This window comes from Periophthalmus magnuspinnatus, chromosome 11, assembly GCF_009829125.3.
Source record: "Periophthalmus magnuspinnatus isolate fPerMag1 chromosome 11, fPerMag1.2.pri, whole genome shotgun sequence".
Classification (NCBI taxonomy): domain Eukaryota; kingdom Metazoa; phylum Chordata; class Actinopteri; order Gobiiformes; family Gobiidae; genus Periophthalmus; species Periophthalmus magnuspinnatus.
The window spans coordinates 12,906,948-12,927,537 of NC_047136.2; the positions used below are offsets into that span (position 1 = coordinate 12,906,948).

The 20,590-nt window shown below is 36.8% G+C and overlaps 2 protein-coding genes across 3 annotated transcripts in view; one reads left to right on the forward strand and one right to left on the reverse strand.

Annotated features, from left to right (window-relative positions):
* Positions 1-7,404, reverse strand: part of LOC117378193 (oxysterol-binding protein-related protein 10-like) — an 85,306-nt gene extending 77,902 nt beyond the window's left edge. Inside the window, exon 1 of one of the 2 annotated variants that reach the window (XM_033974723.2) lies at positions 6,808-7,403. In XM_033974723.2, the coding sequence (XP_033830614.1) occupies positions 6,808-7,076 (269 nt within the window). In that variant the 5' untranslated portion in view covers positions 7,077-7,403. Of the gene's footprint in view, positions 1-6,807 lie in introns of both variants that reach the window. The other variant, XM_033974725.2, reaches the window with a different exon arrangement.
* An 8,359-nt stretch (positions 7,405-15,763) lies between these two features.
* On the forward strand, positions 15,764-19,249 carry LOC117378195 (transmembrane protein 42). The gene is made up of 4 exons (XM_033974727.2): positions 15,764-16,048; positions 16,763-16,848; positions 17,082-17,142; positions 18,371-19,249. The coding sequence occupies exons 1-4, from the start codon at positions 15,872-15,874 to the stop codon at positions 18,515-18,517; spliced, it is 471 nt and encodes a 156-aa protein (XP_033830618.1). The 5' UTR covers positions 15,764-15,871; the 3' UTR covers positions 18,518-19,249.
* Positions 19,250-20,590: the final 1,341 nt, after the last annotated feature.

A 20,590-nucleotide genomic window follows, 5' to 3' on the forward strand; every position in this document is an offset into this window, starting at 1 on the left:
TTATTATTGAAATACAGTAAAATGTCCCCAATGAATCAGTTGTAAAAGACGTTTATGAATTGAATTTGAGGCAGATCTTATTTTCTTGTTTTATGTTCTCTAAAATGGTATAGATTTTTATAATGCATAAGCTATGAATCTGATATTAAAATGGCCTGGAGTGACTGCATTGAGGTTATGTATTGGATCATTATAACTTTGGATTTCCTCTTTTTAGCCAAGCCTGCATGACCCAGGATCCTATTATGTGAATGCCTGCTACATTATTCAGCTTTCGAAGTGCAATCCAGGTCCCCATTTTTGGTCAAAAGATGAGACCTTAAATTTCTTGGCTTCTTCCTGGGCTTATTTTTTTTATCTCAGGGAGGATTCTTATTGTGGACATCAGCCAATAACACCACCATTTCAAAAGTGTTCACAGAATAGATTTTAAGACACAAGCTATTATAAGTTTGAACAAGGCACTTTGACTATGCGCTTATCATTTATCCATTGTTTGTTTATGTGGCAGTTGTTGTTGTTTTTTTTTAGTTTTATGAAGCACTTTGAGGTTTTTGCATGTTAAAATTGGGTTTTGAACTACCAATGACAAATAAACTAACCTAACCTTAAAGAAGACCTATTGTGCTTGTGTCTGCTAATAAAACAAACAAGTCTGCCAACTTTCACATTACAAAACTGCAATGCCCAATGGGAGCTGACATCGCTGTAAACATCATCACAACAAAGAGTGGCCGCCTCCTATGGATAGCTGCAGATCACGCTAGCAAGCAGTGGAAATTTTGGATCACACATTTCAACAGTAAAACATATTGCTGGTTTTGTTGCACATCTTTTCAAGTATTTGTGTTTTTGTTTTTTTATTGAGAGTGATATCAATAAAGTTTATCACGTGTCTGCTATTGGATCCATGCCCATTCCGTAGCTTAAGCCCTGATGAAAACCTGTTTATATAAGCTATCCCTCCACACTTTTTGGAGTGCGTGGATTTTCATTGTTTTTAAGTTAATTATTTATTACAAAAACTCACCAATAACATCTTGGATCTGATTGAAGCCCGGAATTCATGCATTTCTCATGTTGTTTCATACTGTGGTCCGGGTATGGGTTTGAGCTGCCTGTTATGGTGCCTTTTGGGGACGGCTGACCACTAAAAAGGTATAATATTTAGTTTTTAATTGTTAATCGCTATGGCAACGGTGCTAACTTTTCATCATTCTGAAACCCATGGATTGCATTGCCTGTTTTAGTGGTCCTGAGGTCTGTGACATCAGCCTTGTACTAAAACGAACCCACACATTGATTGGACATTGACCAGTCTCCTCGATTTACATTCTATTGTGGATGTTGCTATGGTGATGCTTTAACGGTGATCAGTTTGGCAGTCAAAGAAAGCACGACTGTAGTAGATACTTTTAAGGTCATGCAGTCTCTAATGTGTCCTCAGACCACAGATATCTCAGTAAACGCTTCATTTTTGGGATATTTCCATCAGCTCATTATCTCCGTCTACTATACTCTGGCCCCAGGGTTTGACAGCGGCATGCATCAATAACTAAAGAGATTCTCCCTTTAAAATGAGGATGCCAAGTGTGGGAAAAATCATAATAAAATGGGTCAAAATGGAAATCATGATCATTTGAAGCTATTATTTATTTAATGAACCTGTTTAGAGGAAGAACAGACATATTATCATCAGACATATTATTATCTATGTTTTGGGATTCATGTTTTAAAAGTGGCCTTGCAAGGCTTTGTGGGATAGAACAAAAGATTTTTTTTTTAATGTATATATAGAATTTAAATATTTTCTGACTGGAGCATTCATTGTAATTAGCAATGCAACAATATTGATACTTGATTTTTACAAAGCTGTTCTGTAGTTATTAGATACATAACATTACATAACACATTTGGATCAGTTTTGCTATATAAGTTAGAAGAAATACCATCTTCAGTCTCAACACAGGTCTCGGTTGATATTAGATAGACCTGTCACAATAAATACTATACTGACTTATCGTTCAATACATAACAGTTGGAACGATTTTTTTAGGGGGTCAACATTTATCGTGGGTACTTCTTCTTTATAGTGGGAAATGTTGTGTTGTTTTTCTGAACTACAATGAGATTTGACCTGAATTATGAACTTCTATCTTCATAATATACACTACTTAAGTATTGTATTATTATTATTATTATTATTATTATTATTATTAATTTATTGCAGCTCATACTCATATTGTACATTTTAAATACTTTTTGGGGTATAGTTCTGCTTTAAGGTTAGGTTTCAATATTATCATTTATCGTCTATATTTACTTCGGCAATATATCGCACTTCAAAATTTGTTATTGTAGCAGGCCTATATCAGCTCTATGATAGACCTTAGCCTTAAGGTGCTTTGCAGTCGACTCAATTGAGAGAAGAGAAAAAAATATAATTTGTTTACCTATGTGAGTAGTGTGACAGAAGATTACACCCCCTCATCCAACAAGGTTATGGTGGATTTACTTCTTGGCATGTTCTTGGTGAGGTTTTTTATTCCTGTGGGTAATAATGGATGAACAACGCATACAGTTGATGATGAGTCTTTTTAATGGGAGATCAGGGAGTACATGGCCTACAGCTCACATGTGTTGTGTTATGGTCTGAATACATTTCCCAACATCACTGCTGCACTTTTATGACCCAAAATATATTCCTGTAGCGTGAAGATGAGACCACAGTAAACAAGAAGCAACGGTCCGTGGAATGAGGTAGATATTTCAAATAAAACCTTTTCAGCACCGATGCAAGGACCCTGAGTGGTAAGAACATCGTGGTTTGTGATTTGCAAAATAATCCACAGGTCAAAGCCTTTAAATCAAAGCTCGTTAAATCAACAATGCAACTAAAGTTCTAAAAACATTTGAAGAAAGAAGTTTGGCTAGTCAATGCTGGAGATATGATGTGTGTTACATTTAATGTGAGAAAAAGCATCCAGATTACTCTCTTTTATTCACATTGTAGATCAAGTTATTGTAAAAGTCAAAGATAACTGTGTCAACTAAACAAAAAGTTGTAGGAGTGAAAATGTTTCGCTGCTCCTCCAACCCACTTCTTCAGTTCTGGTCAGATTGCAGGTGAACACTGCCCTATATCTATCCGCAGGGAGGAGATAACCACACTGAAACTGTAAACAGCTCGTGTTTACAGTTTCAGCCTAAATGAGTTCAACTTCCATGAGCTCCATTCAAGTTATTATGACATTAGAGTCAAAGGCACTTTACGTTTAAGTGTGTTTGTTTATTGTTATTTTTATATATCTATACATTGTCTGTCCTAGAAAAATATTGGCGTAAAATAACTGACTGAAAGAATTGGCATCAACTTGCAAGTTCATTATAAAAAAATCAAACATTATTATTTAAAGCAGACCTATTGTGCTTGTGTCTGTTATATAGGTATAATGTATTAAAGCCATGGATCATTATGTTATAATTTTCATATTTTAAATTGAAATTTTCATCTAAAATGACTTAATAAAAGAAACAAGTCCACCGACTTCCGCTGCAAATGCAGTGCCAAATGGGAGCTGACATCACTGTGAACGTCATCACAACAAAGAGGTGGGGAGCTGTCAACCCTTTCTTTGGATAGTTGCAGATCACACAAGCAAATAGCAGATTTTTTTTTCATTTGTACCAAAATAACTACAGAAATCCTATGCACATCATTGATTAGGAATATAAAATTTAAGAAGTAAGTAAGAACAGAGTAGTGGGCGTGTTCCAGTGGCAGTGACAATGGGAGATGACCGGCTATATGGCGTCTTGAAAATAAGTGATTAAAGATTACGCAAATATGCACAAACCACTCCAAAAACAACTTTGACCTTTCAAAGTTGTTTTTGGAGTGGTTTGTTCATGAGTGTAAGTAAGAAAGGGAAACCACTACAACATGGTTTAAAGCTCTGAAAAGTCAATTTTGCATATTAGGTCTGATTAAGTATCTACGAGTGCTATCCAAAAACTAAGGTGACACAAAATAATTCTACCTACATTCAGAATAGATACTCTTTTATAAGCATAGATATTTCCCATTGTGATGTTTCCACAGCAACATGTCAGAAGTCAACAAGACAAAACCCATATGCATTACTGTCAGTAAAACATTTCTTTTTGGCCCAAGATGGTTATGGTTTTCAAACTAAAACTGAGTACAATAAAAAAATATGATTCTGAATAGCAGTGGAATCTTCTTGTATAAAGAAAAAAAACTAAAGCTGCCAACATTTAAGAAACTGAATCTAACCTGAATCAGCATAGGCCTACATAGTGACAATATTGAAAACAAAAAATATATATTATAATTAGAGTGGGATTATATTACCAGCTGTATGTGCACTTGTTATGCATGAAAGTACTTTGAAAATGTCCTCTTTTCCACTGACAACGATCCAACACAAACAGAAGCCTTCCAAAGTAAAAGCCTCCTTATCTCACGGCCTCCTGGTCCTGCCTCTTCACAGATGTTTAGGCTGACTACAGCAGACAGAGGGAGGGACTGCATGAATACTGTATAAGGTACAGATGCACACCAAAATGCACTCTATGATCTCTGCAAGTGAAATCAACGCTCCTATACTTCCTAATAACTGACTAAACAAACATTGTGTCACTACTATATCCTAGTCATTGCAGTGCCAATAGAGGAGGATATCAAAAAATGCCACAATGTAAAGCATAGTGGAATTTTATAGTAAGATAATAGACAGGATTTTACAGTCTTTTGAGGCACTGTGACAGGGCATTGGGGCTTGTCATCATATAACTCAGAAATAAAATAACATAATAATAAAATAATAATAAAATCAAACATAATTCATAATTCATAATTAAATATAAGTATAAGTAAAAAATAAGTCATTTAATTCTATGCTACAAAAATGTTTGCCTCCGGTGTCTTTTTCACAATGTCAATGAAAGTGAATCAAAGATGTTTTACTGTTGTTTGGTCATGGTGTCAAATATTATGTTTTTGTTTTTCACAGTAATCATAACCATTAAAATTTTACAGTGATTCAATTCAATAGTATATATATATATATATATATATATATATATATATATATATATATATATATATATATATATATATATATATATATATATATATATATATATATATATATATATATATATATATATATATATATATATATATATATATATATATATATATATATATATATATATATATATATATATGAGAGAGAGAGAGAGAGAGAAAGAAGAGAGAGAATAAGAGAATATGAGAATATAAAACATAAGAAAAGAACAATACCAAGATATCCTGTCTAGCTAGTACTAAATGTTATTGAGACATTATCCTAATTCAGAACAAAGAATTATTGATCTATCTGCAAGGGACATCAAATGAATGTAATGTATAGCAAATAAAAAGATTGCAAGGGTTTAATAATCAGTCTACATGACCTCCATCCACCTTTCTGATTGAACCAGTGCTTTGTATGTGTCAATACTGAGGTCTGGCACCACATTGATCTATAACTTGTCACATTCTTCCCTCAAGTTAAACAATGGGATCAATAAGCAATTCAAACAGAGATTTACCAGAGGAGACAGAAACTAAAACAATATGACGCACACGCCAATCCATTCGAGGATACTAAGATGAGCTAGAAGGAACTTTTTGTGTCAATAAAAAGATTAGCTCAATTAAATACTATAGCCTAACAAATGTGTCACTAGGGAGATGTTTAAATTGGTGAATTACAACATATTATGTGTTGGGGAAGCAAATTAGAGCTCAAATGTTGAATATAATACCAAATTATTAATAGAATAAAACAGCTAGGTTGGACAAGGCTACAACATAGGCAACATAGGCCTGCCAATCAATTGAATGAAGATGGTCTAAGAATGAATGAACCCATTTAAGACTATGCTATGCTTATTATCATTATATACAAATGACATAATTTAAGCAAAAAACTAATGGCAAACCGGTGTCTTGTAACTAGGACTGGGCGATATGTTGATAAAAACTGAATCATAATCCAGTTCATTGTCAGATCGTGAATCGGTTCTTCTGTAATGCAGCCCTACGCTCAGACACTTTTCCCCACCCAGTCCTCCTATCGCTCTACCTCGCTTAGGCTCGGAGTGAGTGACAGGTGGAATGAACCAATCAGAGTGAAGTATGATGACTATCAGATGACTTTCATAAAAGACAATACAAAGATAAATAAATAATTATACAAATATAGAAATTGTGATCTACTTGAAACACCCACATTTATGGCCATAGTTTATTTTTACGTAATTATTGATGTATTTTGATTTTTTTTTTTTTCCTTGAACCCACTTTCCCGGTGACGTCACAGGGGAGGGGGGACAGAAGTGCAACGTGGACGGGGCAAAAAAAACAACATAAAAACTTCTTCATTACTTCATTATATGACAATAACTTCTTTAAGATCAAAAACTTTACGAAAAAAAAAAAAATATATATATATATGTATAACAATAAATTTATCATAGTACTCATTTTTTGCTAAGAGGCTAATTTCACTTTCACATCACGCTAATCTCGAACATTAGCTCCGTCTCCATGACAACGGCTAATTAGCAAGAACTGCCGATATGAAATAAAGATTTGCCAGCGTAATTTCGCAACTTTAATCACTTTCCCATGACATCAGACTGTCATAAAGCTGACACGAGGCTGTTTCAAGTTTATGACACGACATATGGACGCTGACAAAACATCGTACACAATAAAGTAATAAGGACACGTACCTGTTTTGCCAGCCTTGGATCAGATTGGTATATTTGCTGAGCACTCCCTCCAACTGCCTCTTGCGTGTCTGCTGCTGCTGCTGTGGTTGTTGTGATTGTGGATTCATGCTGTTCCCGAGTAGGGCATTGGTGCTGCTGCAAGACGAGGGTCCCCGGTTGTTGCCTCCTGTCCCGGGCTTTCTTATGGACGAGTTCCCGCGTTCGGATGCAGGAGCAGCGGAGGGTGTTTTGGCGTGGAGCGGGCTGCTACTACACAGCGTCTTGTCCATGCTGATAACGGGACGGTGAAGAAGAAGGAGGAGGTAGAAGGCAAAAGGAGAGGGGATAGGAGCAGGAAGATTTCAGAAAAGCATAAGTGTAAGTAAAAACATAAGGTAAGTGTCCGTGGAGTTGAAATCGGGCGCTGATGGAGATCGTGACCAAGCTGACATATCCGATCACGGTGGGGGTAGTGTAGTGGAGATGCCGCTGTCCCGTTGCGCTCTCTCCCCTCCGCAGTGCTCGTCCTGTGCGGGCACTACGGCGTCTTCTCCTGCCTTTTTCCTGGTAGGATCACAGCGAGGGGAGAGAGCAGGGGAGAAACACGCCCCCCTGCGCCCTAGTCACGCCCCTGCCTGCATATGTCACCAGGCTGCTTTACAATTCAAATTTAAATGAATATATATATTTTAAAAAAAAAAAAAAAAAAAAAAAAAAAACAACAATATTCCACTCATGTTTTATAAATAGACTACCCTTTATATCCTAAACTAGACTATTTATTTTTTGGACATTGCACTATGTAATAAAATGTAAATGATTTCCCATATTCCCTAAGAACAGGTTTATAGGGCCTGATAAGAGCATGCCCATAATAGGACAGCGTAATTAGTTTATATTTAGTTAATCAGTCATACAGTATGTGCTCACAGCTCGTAGAACTAAATAATGAAATATATAGGCAAGTTTTTTAACAATGATTTACTGTATTCATATGGAGTTATTCAGACAATATCTGTGTAATCCCTCAGTCGTCCAGGTCTTCTCTATAGTAAAAGCCAAAAGTTAAATCTGTCAATTGGACAAAAAGTTGTAGGAGTGAAGACATTTTGCTGCTCATCCAAGCCGTTTCTTCAGTTCTGGTCAGATTGCTAGTGGACACTGCCTTATATCTGTCTGAAGGGATGAGCAGTGAAACGTCTTCACTCCTACAACTTTTTGTCCAGTTGACAGATTTTACTTTTGGCTTTTACTATAATTCAAACTGTATTTTGTCCTATATCTTTTTGTACAGTGGTGTAACTCTATTCATAATTTCCTCACAAACTGTCTGTGTTTTTAATCTGACACTTATGTAACTTGAGTCACCCTCCAGCAGTGGGTTTTTAACTTAATCATAACATTGGTAAAACAGTTTTCCAATGAGAAGTAGCCCAAAGAACACAGAATGCAACCCTATACTTTTACAATACAATTGAGAGACAACATTGTGACAACATTAGACTAAATTGAAATTACATGAAAAGTCTAATTTGTAAACACAGAAAACTGAAGCTTTTAAGATATAATGCTGAGGTTTGTAGCTGGTTCATTCAGGAATGTGAGGAATGCATCAGCTGATTTTGGCCCAGTTTGGATGTTAGAAAAGCCAGAGTTTGAACTACTGAAAATATTGACTCAGTACTGTATTTCGTGATATTTGATGAACTGAACTACTTGCATACATATGACATGCCACAATCCTCCAGATTATTTCCCCATGCAACAAATTATGTCAACACAAATATAGACCTACAATATGGCAATAATTTTGATATAACATTGAAAAATAGGGTTGAAATTTAAAAGGACACAATTAACAAATCACAAAAACTGCGTTTATTTATTATGAACTATAATTTCCTTTGTAAACAAAATATCCTGTCTTCTCCATTGGGATTTATACTAAACTTATAATATGGTAGTTTAGACCTCTGCATGATCAGTTTAGCAGTTCATTTCATATTTCTCTCAAAAGTTAGTGCACTATAAACCTAGTGTTGATTTTAAAACATAAATCCCAAATAAAAGCACAATCAGAAAGATTGCAATCAGATGTGGGGTGCGTGCGTGTGTGTGTGTGGGGGGGGGGGGGGGGGGTAAGTAATCCCCCAGTCATCCAGGTATGATCCATAGTAAAAGTTGAGAATTTATCTTTTACTATTGCAATCAGATATTTTTTCCAAACTCATTCTGTCTGATTATTGGATGTATTAGACTTACATTTTACATATTTCTGTGATTCAGTAAATAAAGAACATTATTTGAACCACCACTTCTCCAAAAGACGAACAACATTAAGCAAAATCCCATTTAGCCAAGCAGCTCTTGAAAATCCTCTGTGCCTCTTGTATTGATTAGTCACCATATTTTAATCCTATCCTCAGAGAGACTGCTTGTGTTCTTCCCTGAATTGTTAGCAGATGTTAGACAAATCCCATGTAATCAATAGGCTGTTCACAAAGCCAAACAACCAACACAGGAAGGCCCTATACTTGATTTATTCCTATGTATTTAAGCAAAAGTGGCTTCAGTACACATATACTATATAATCAGCTCTTGAGGTCAAAATATGTCTGCTGTGTGCTAGCTGCATTAATTAGAAGGTGTTTTATTGTTAGTGAATCAGGAAGTGTGCATTAGCATTCAAGTTGCACTGGCCTTCGAGAGTTCTGAAAAGTGCTTATAACCTCATCATGGTGAAAATTTGGATCTTCGAAATGCAGAAGTTAAGTGAAGGATAACTTTGGACCACTGCAAACCATTTAATGAACTAGTTCAGTTTTTCATGTTTTTAAGGTAGTAAAAATCAGGTAAGCGCCTTTGAACAGATTATTGAGGCACACATAATATTATTCCTAAGTAACTTCAGTGTTATTATGCATAGATATGCCCACACACCAGATTGACAAGCGGATGAAAAACTCCCATTAAGAAGCATTGCAGTGTAGTAGAAAATCAGCAACTGGGCAAAGCAATTGAAGACATGCCTCAATAAATTTGCAGAGGACACTTAACTGAACAGGGATAGATTTGGAGGCTGCCACAAAGCGCCAATCAATAAAACAGACACGAGGAGAAGCAGAACATATCTGCTCAATGGAGGAAGAGCGCTTTATAAAAGCTGAGCATGGAGTCAAGCCTCGGTCAGCTGCATTTCATTATCAGAGGGACTGTAGCCATTGTAGTTAATTATTGATATGATTAAATGCCTACAGGCCGCAGTTTTCCCATGTTAGAATATAATCATTAATAGACAATAGTGATCTATTTTCCCCATACCATCTTACCAAATCCAGACTGATAACTCTCTGTATTTTTATACAGATTGATATAAGTCTGGTCCTCAGTTCCTCCATTGCATTTCAAGCCCGGCCAAACGTGATTGTGCAGATTAATTTTCTTCAATGATGCATGTGAAATGAATTAGCTATCTTACCTCAGATGAACAGTTTAGTGCTTCGCTCATTGATTCTGCAGAAATCCATGATATCTTTTTCCTTTATTTTTTCCCACACGGATGGACTGTGTCGCCTCCTCTCCATGAAGATAGATACATTTAGTCCAACATTTAATGCCTGTGGAAGATTCCAGACAAAACAATAATGTCTCCAAGGAGACAAACAAAGTTACAGATCCTCTTTCAGAAAAGTTGCAAAGAACCATTGACTATATTGACTGTGATCTCTTTTCTACTCTGTGAAATTGTTCTGATAAACAAACATGGAGTCTCAACAGATAAGAAGCCACCAGCAAAAACTATACCTGATATTTGAATGACAGATTTTCATAAACTAAGAGTGAAGAGTAACCACAAAACCCAGAGTCTGACAGTTAGAAGACGGTATTATCTCTTTTGGACTTCTCTCAAACTTCTAAATGATCTGAAATGCTTTGAACCCTGATAGCAAAATGTTGACAGCCTTTTGCGTCACATTTGTAAAGGTTATTGGGAAAAGTCTGGCGTAGCAGAGTTCATTTTCAGTCGGGATTTGAATATGTTTTTCATCAACAATTTTAAGAGAGTGGGGCTGCAGGAGTGAGCCTGTCCTTGTGGCTGTAGATATGGCACTGTGTCTGTCCTTTACTTTGAGAAAAACACTCTTCTCTCACTCCTTTCAACATTTTCTACAGAACTGTCTAAAAAGGATTTTAACAGATTAGTTTTGCTACAATACTAAAATGTTATTTCCAATTGATAATAAGACAAAGTCTTGATGATCAAAACCAATTTTGAATCCACAAAAACTTTTTTTTTTAAATCTAATTTAAACTAAAACAATAATAGTGCCTTTGTTGTTTCCATGGTTTTATGGTTCTGATGTAGCTCAAGATTATTCTGTCTATTCTGGAAAGGTCCAACTTTATCCTGTTTTTTCATATTTTGTTCAGTATAGATACCTGTTCAAGTGAGTAGTTTTGATTTGATATTTTTAATTGATTTTTTGACAACACATAACAGAAACTGTAACTTATTTCTATGCATCTTTACATATATGCATTTTGAGACTATATAAGAATATGTAAACACGTCTTGCATTGCACGTCACATGTGAAGTTAAGTATAAGGTTATTTGTGCAGTACTTCTTGCCTGTTTTCTTACTCAGAATAGTCAATTTAACAGTACAATTCATATTCATAATTTACCACTAGTGAATACAACTATGGGTCTTCAGGATACACAGGAGAGCTCTGCAATTTCTCATAAAAAATGTATGAATTAGTATGTATAGTTCCACATAATTATGCTGAGACAGTAAGTGTTATGTTATTTAATACAATTTTGGTAGTATTTTTGCTGTCCTTGTATGAATAACATTGTTTATATGTGTATAGGAAGCAAAAAGAACAAGTAACTAATGATTTATTGTTTAGCATGTTTGAAACACTGATAGCTATGGTTTCAGAAAAAAATGCATTCTTGGTAAACTGTCATAAATTGATTTCACAATTTTTAAAAATGTGTATTGGGACTTGTTTGTGGTCATATCCAGCCACACCAACAGTTGTCATTGCAGTGAAAGACATTGCTGACCTTGTGTTGTTTTTGCTTACACTACATTTACAGGGCAGCTCCATCAGATTAGCCCCTCACCTGCGCCAAAAAGGACCTGCGATTAAGTCCAGTCTGCTTGCTTTGGGAACATTTTATCTCCCGCCAACATGACTCCACTGCTTCAAATCATTCACAGTGTAAAACAGGGTTAACCCAGTTTGCTCTCTTACTTAGCTTTGACTCTAATGCAATTGGAAGGAGTGATGCTTGGACTAAGAGGCTATAATAGTATTTTTTTTTCCTGAGTTGTAAAAATGGCATGTGGTTGATCTCAAAATGCCAAAAAGCTTGAGTATGTTTTCACAACAAAAAGCATTATTCAGCAGGATTTGCGGTCTTGGCAGTAACTCTATAATGCACTGGAAGGTGGCTATTGACCCTGAGCTGTAAGGTCAGAGCAGCAGACGAGTGACAGCTACAGGAAAAATGGAGAGAGAGGCAGAGGGATTGTGGGTAAAATTCACTGTACTTGTTAACACAATAATATGGTAATTTATGCATTACACACCGTACATTTGACAGCATACTTCAGACTGTTTCTTATCAGTATTTCTCAAACGGTGTTTTTTTATCATCCACTTCTTTTTAATTTGGTCCTCTTCAATTCTAGAGTATATTTTATTCATAATTTTGTCCTTTTTTGGGTTAGTCCTGATAATTTTATATGTGATATATCAGCTTGAAACCCAATTTTTGACCCAGGAACACAAAATAAAAATAAAATCATATTATATTTGATGTGAAAACTGTTAGAAATGCGTAGAAAAAATTAGGACTTGCACCATCTACTGTAACATTTCTGGTTGGGCCCACTATGCCCTTGTCTCCATAGTGATGTGATGTTATTGCTTTACCCAGATTCAAAAACTTACATTCAAAAATTATGCAAGAGAGTAAAATTTTGTTTGTCAAATTTTAAATACATCAGAGATAGTCTGTCAATTGAAGCTGCCAAATTGTATTTCTTTACCATGATTATTTCTCATCTTACATATTGCATAGTCAGTTGGTCCAATATTTCATTCACAACAATAAAACAATTAGAATCACTTTATAAACAAGCTCTAAAAACATTGGATAAAAAACATTACAGATATCATCACTGTCACATTCTACAAAAATACAATTTGCTAAATTGGAATAATTTGGTTAAATTTAAAAACATCTGTTTGGTCTATAAAATCAAACATGGCACTGCCCCGCCGTCACTGGGTGATTTCGTAAAGTTTAGATCTAGTGAGGGCCGAGTGACCAGAGGAGCAGCGAGGGCAGACTGTGTTATTCCTCACAGAAGATCAGCCTTTAGTCAGGCGGTTTTCTCAGTCAAAGCCTCCCAGCAGTGGAACACAGTGCCTGAAGCCATTAGAGAGGCCCCATCATTCTTTCAATTTAAAAAGAATGCCAAAAAATGGCTTGTGGAAACTCAGTCCTGTGAGCATTAATTGTAAATAGGTATTTGTAATTGTACATATTTTTAATTTGTCCACATTATATTGTCTTTCATTATGTTTAATTCTTATCTTTGAATGTTGAAATGTTTTCTTAATTGTAGGTTGCCTTGATACATCTGGCCTGGGGACAACCGATGAAAATTAGCTCTAGTCAGCTAACTCGGGCACATTTACATTATTTTTTTGTAATGTTTATTAATGTGCATTGTCCCCTTTTTAAATAAATAAATAAATAAGATGGTGCTTTAAACCTTTTGAGTATTTATTTACTTACAGGTGTTTTTATTGCTCAAAATCTCCCTGAAAACTTGCATTCTTGCTGTGAGTGGTGTCATTTTTCCACAGAAATTAATGCCATATTGTGAAAAATTCCAGGCAAAGCAATAACATTTCCATGGACACTAGCAGATGGCAGATCCTCCACCAGAAAAGTTACATACTCCTTTAAATTATCCATCATGCCTTGAGTAACTTTTCGTTGCTGTGTAGTACCCCCTCACACAGATATAATGCAAAACAGGTTGTTATTATGATCGTTTGTATTACTTTCCACATTTGCCAGAAGTGTAGCCCTAACCCAGAAGTCTATAAAGTTTGAAAACTAGAAAAAGTAATCTTAAAGGTCATTAAACTCCAGCATGACAGAGAACATTAAAACTCTCCTTTCCCTTCAGCTTCAATGACTGTGGAGGAGGTGACAGGCCTCTGCAGTTCTGTGTCTGGGGTCAATTATGGCTCAGATGAACACGAACACAAGGAGACTCATTTAAACTAACCTGACATTACGGTTTGTATCAACGACTTCAGGCTCACAAGATAATGAGCCCACTTGATTTTAGACGATCAGTGTTAGGAAGGCAATGTGAAGAAATAATCTCCTCCGAATGACATTGGGGGCATTTACCTAGGAAAAAAATATACAAAGAACTGAAGAGACTGCATAAAATGTCAATTCACTGTCCTAATTATTGTCTGTGTTACTTATTTTGACTTAAATATAATCTGTACATTTTGCTGCATTGTGTTGTACCACACAGGCTAGTCATACTCTGTGCCGGCCCCAGCTTCATTGAGACATGAATTGCTGAATGTCTCTCCCCTCTCTTAACCCCTATGTCACACTTTTTACTGTTTAAAGCCACACTATGTAACCTTTCTGGTGGAGGGTATGCTGTTTGCTTGTCTCCAAGGAGAGCGGTTTGCCTGGAAAGTTCTACAGTTGCATTAGACTTATCGACTGACAAGCAGAACACTGGGAGAATGCATGTTTTTCAAGTTTAGTTTTTTTAATATTGTACATGGAAAATAGATATGTTTAATGCCATACTATGGAACATTCCAGGAAATATAGTCATCTTTAACAAGACAAGCGGACACCCTATAAGAGATACATAGTGCACCTTTAGTAGGCTAATATGAATGCTAAAGATCTCAAATAGATTTTGGTGAATGGGTTGATATGTCCAACCTCTGAGCAAAGAGGCTGAGGGTTCATTTTGAATTTCCCTGATGCCAAAGTTACTAAGACAGCCACCGGTGAATGTGCTGGGACACATCCATTATTCAAAATTCATTCACCTGGATTAGTCTCTTTGCACAAGCACTAAAGGAAAGAACATATCTTCAATAGCCATTAATATGCATAATTATAACAGTCCCACCTGCATCTTTAATAACAACAGTGACTACACTGTTGGCCTTCTCCACCTGCTGAAAACCATTTGTGCTGAGTACAGGTCTAAAATGGATTGCTTTTATCTACAATGCGAGCTTAATGTAATGACTTTATATGGAGCTCTCATCAGTATGCCCCACAGGAAACTCTCCACTCATACTCAAGGGCATCACATTTGCATTGATTGTTCTCCAGTCCAATGCAGTCCAGTACCAACCAGACCAAAAAGATATATTCAGTTATTATGATTAAAACCCAACATGCAGGCAAGGTTAGAAATATGAGACTACAACTACAACTAATACACTGATATTAAACTCAGCCCAAAACCATATTTCAAATAGAGTTGCTAAACTGGGGGGATTAAAGAAGAGACTGAGCCAAACACCTGGCAGCCAGATGTTTGTGATCATGGCTGTAATCAGGGCAGTCCTGTGTGATGTCACTAAATACCTGAAATTGGCAGTGGCCACTGGAGCCACTATATACCCATCTTTAAACTTTTTTTTTGTACCATAAAGCTGCAAATATACCTAGTTTGTTTAAACATTGCCAAAAAGTAGCCTATTAGGAACAGACAATGCTATTACACCATGAGCCGCTGATCCAAAATGAAACAATTGTCTAATTATATGTGTGATTCTATGTTTTTATAGCCTACTACATATCCCAGAATGCCACAGGTACACGTCAGCCCAACCACTGCATTGCTACAGTTTGACCAATGCGGTGACTGCCCCCGGTCGGCTGTGAGGAGGAAGTGCAGCTGAGCGCACAGGAACAGAGGCAGGTGTCGGACGAGCGGCGGGCGGGATGTCGCTAAACTAACACTGCCGTGAAGAGAATGCTCCCCGGTGTTCACCATGGTCCCGGGTGTCGTGTACGCGCTACTGGCGGGGTTCCTCGGGGCCGTGGCTTCGTCCTCGGCCAAGCTGTCTCTGGGAGCGGACTATCTAAAGGGAGTGTGTGAGACCGGGCTGCGGACTTGGGGGGAGCAGCGGCGTTTCAGACACGCGGACGAGACCACAGCGTGTGACCGGGTGAGTGTGCCTCAGTCCCGGGTCGCAGTGATGATAATGGCGGTGGTTTGAGAGGCACAACGGGGTCTGGCTGCTCCGGGACCCCCTCCTCTCTCTCCAGTATCATCCCTGACTCAGCCTCACGCGGGAGCCCCTGCAGCCTCCTCGCGCTCGTGCTGTGGCCGCGTGCTCTGTGACATTGCCGCAGCACGTCACTTTTCAGCCTCGTGGTCTGACCTGGATTGTGATTTTAGTGAAAATAGTGGCGTAAAACGGGCATGTTTTTAAAACAAGTGACCTTGATAGTCTCCGCTCACGTCATATGGTGATGTCAGGACGCAGCAGTCCGTCATGGGGACGGGGTGACTCTCATCACCATCAATTATTATGGATTTCCTGTAATCGTGATGTTTGCCTAAATAAAGAGGAGGGAATAGATCTTGTTGGCCTCTGTATTCTGTTAAATGCATTTTATAGAATCTTTAAGTTATTTCGATGGTCAGATATTTGGCTATAGACATTTCCTATGCTTTTCAAGTATGCACTATGCAGCATAAAGCATCTTTATAGATATGATCAATCTTTCCAGATTTTAGAGTGTAATTCTGGAAATCATCTTCTTATCGGTTGTAAATAAGATCAACATGACATTATTTCATGGATAGTTACACTCAGCAGTTGCAGATGTGAAATTCCTCCTGATAGCTCAAACCTGTTTTGTCCATGTCCCCTCAGCTGCATATCCCCCTGCGGCTGCTGTGTGGGGGGCTGCTCTTCACCTGTAACGCTGTGATGTGGACCTTTCTGGCCAAAGCTCTCAGGTACAAAGACAACCAACTGCAAATTTTAATATTATGATTATTGTGAAAATAAGTTTTGTACTTATAGAGAACCTAAGAATGATTAAGCTCATCTAAAAATATATCTGCTCAATGTTGGAGCATAGGCGACTTTATATATATGTGTATATATTCTTTTTTATTATTTTCTCTAGAAATACTTGATTATGTTGTAATAGGATAACATTTACTCACCATAACCTTCATGCTTTCAGGTACTCATCTTCCTCAGCCCAAACCACTGTGACCACCACCGCCTCCAACTTCGTATCTTCCGTAAGTAACACAGTGTTCACATTTGTGTAATAAGGAAATAATAACACATTGCATACATCTGTTAATATCATGAGACTCCTTATAACAATGGAACAGTGGAAGTGTTAGCCTGGAATGTTCCACAGTATGGCATTAAACACATCTTCTATTTTTTCAAATACAGATGTTTTTATTGTTTAAAAAATATTCTTGGGGCATCACCTGCTTGTCTCCATGTTGCATAACTGCAAAGCTCATACTGTGGAACATCCCATGCAAACAATAACATCTCCATGGAGATGAGGCAGGTTGCGGACCTTCCACAATACAAGCAGCAGTGCACCTTTAAATGCATCCTGTCCTGAGTCCTGAAAACTGTTGATTTCACAGAAGTCCAGCCAATAATATGAATATCAGTTTTGTGTTGGCTGTTGGAACTGTTACTGTACTTTCTATGCTTACTAATAATAGTATTCAATATTTAGAAATAAATCTGGCAGTCACAAGGTTCATTTTAATTTGATACAATACACAAAACATGGCTCTTTAACAATTGTATGATAACAGATGTATTGCATATGGTATTCTGTAATATATCACTATTTTTAAAGGGCCCATGTTACACTATTTTCTGATTTATGTTATGTTTTTTCCTCATCAAAATCTACAGCTTAGCCCCACAGCTCATCAGAATACCCAGAGTTCTATATTGTTTCATTTTTAGGCAGTTTTTTTCTCTCAAACAGAAAACACATGTCATGTGTTAATACAGGAAGTACTCCACTGTGTTTAACTCCATAAACCTTCACTAAAATCATTTGGATAATTTTAGCCCTGGAATTTCCAATCTCTACTGAACAGAAGATAAAAGGAGCTGTTAACTTGAAAAGTACCACTTCATGACATCACACGGTGGAACACACAGAGCATTTTGAGCTTTGGAGATGTAGAGACTAAGAATAAAAGATTACTCAAACATGAATGAAACAAAACACAACTCCAGGTATGACTTAAAGCACTCAAGAATCATTTTTGTGTAATATAGGACCTTTAAGGAACCAAATATATTTTAAGAACTGTTTTTTTGTTAACCCACCCCCGCACATACTTAATATGAAATACACCCATTTAAATCATCAAAACAGGAACTTAAGGTTTAGAGATTACACTGTGGACAAATCTGTAAACCATTTCTAAACAATTAGATATTGTTTTCTTTTGGTGTAATGTACCATCTGTTCCCTCGTAGGCGTTTCTGGGGCAGCTGCTGTTTGGGGAGGCCCAGATGACGCTGTGGTGGGTGGGCATCTCTCTCACCTTCACTGGGCTCCTGGTCCTACACCGGGTCTCACCACAGGAGCGACCGCAAAGCACAGAGGATAAGAGGGACGAATAGTAGTAAGTCTGTCTCCACTAGCTCAGACTATCTATAAATAACATAAGCCAGGACATGTCTGAAAAGTACTAAACAAGCTTTAATGTGGTTGGTATATCCAGCTTTCAATATTCTAGGTCAGAATTTTGGTCAAAATTGTAATTTGCAATCATTTGCTTAGTAGGTTGGTTTTTGCACTGAATGCCCTTTTCTAGAGCAATCATCTATTTATTCTTGAAATTGAGCATAAAAAAATCCAAAATGTTACTTATAAATATACTTTTTATTATTCTGTTGATTGATTACTACTACCATTTACTAATAATGTTATGGAGCACTTAACCAATGCTCTTTAAAATCAAATGTTTAATGTACAATGACAGTCTGGCTAGTGGAGACAAAATTAAGTTGTCAAGAGAAATGCAATGAAGCAAAAATCACTTTTAGCTTTACACAATATTGATGGACTATTGTCACAGAACAACACGTTGACATGGCTGGAAATACACAAACATTTGTGAGTTTATGTATATGGTCAATCAAGTGGATGGCAGATCACCAAAGCTTAGAGATTGACCGATATGTTTTGTTTGTTTTTTTCAATGCTGATGAAAATACTGATTGTTTAGGGTCCAGAGAAACAGAAAGCCCATATTTTTGGGCTGATTTTAATTATTTGTCCCAAATTTTGTACTTTAAAATTACTCCAAACCCATCCACAAACCTATTTTACTAGAAATCTATAAGAGAAGAGTTTAGTCATGTTTTGTGCTGTTACCTCTTTGCACTAAAGCTGCAAATAAAGCTTTAGGCTGGTGGTTGGCAAAAACAAAATATCGGCTTATGCTGGAGATTTAAGGTCGATAGCCAATGTTCTAAAAAGTGCAAATATTGGCTCAATATATCGGTCCATCTCTACTTTTAAGTTATTTGTCTTGAGTTAAAGATGCACTATGTAACTTTTCTAGTGCCGAATCCACCTGATGCTTGTCTCCATGGCATTACCTGAATTGTTCCTCACTAAAGTTTTAAACTGATCTATCTTGTATTATTTGAATTGAATTAAGTGTTTTCATTGCAAAAAAAAAACAAAACTTGAAAACATGCATTCTTACTGTGAGCTGCTCATTTCCATGGAGAATCATAAGTTTAATGCCAATCTGTGGAACATTCCAGGCAAAGCATATATGCTTAACATACATAACAAGCAGGTGCACAGACTTTCCACCAGAAATGTTACGTAGTCCACCTTTAAGTTGTGCTAACTGTAAACATTATAAACTGGAATCAAAGCATGAGGAACCATTCTGATGTAGCACTGAGAGGTCAGGGCTGTTTCATTCATTTTGCCTTTCTGAATCTGAGCCTTTTGAGATGAGAAAGACGCATTAGTTTATGAAAATAAGGTTTTACATTTAATCCCATACACTTGTTATTCTGCTCCGTCATGTTTAAATTGAATCCTGAATTGTAACTTTCCAAAAACAAGTTTAAGCTTAAAGTCATTAACACTAGTTCATTATTTTTTTCTCACCCAGTCTCAATTATCTTAGTTGTTTTGTAGTCGCAGCTGCCCTGGGGCAAGTTGACAGAGACGTGGTGCAGACACTGCTTGCTTATAGCGTCTGTAACCACCGATCCCACTATCATGATCATGGGTAAAGTGTGTTGCCCAATAACACAACAGCAGTGTGTCTAGAGATAGTGAGGATTACACTACAAACTTTGAAATTAACTTCAAGCTTTTCTATCTCTTCATTGATTACCAATCGCATCTCCAAATTATTTCAATCTCTCGCTTTCAAACACAACTAAAGCAACTGAAAAACAAAGTAAAGCATTTCTTACTAATACTAAATTTTTACAGTCATTTGAGACCATAACACCTTGTCCTTTCGAGCTACACATTCCACACAACTATAATAACTGGCTTAATCTGTATTCATTTTGCATCATCCATTTGATCGCACTGACTTTAGCTACATTAAAAGCTTTCCTATTGTCCCCAGAGACACCACAGCGCCACAATAACATCACATAAGTATCATGTCACTGATGGGACCTATAAGAGTGGGTATCTGTACACTATATCAA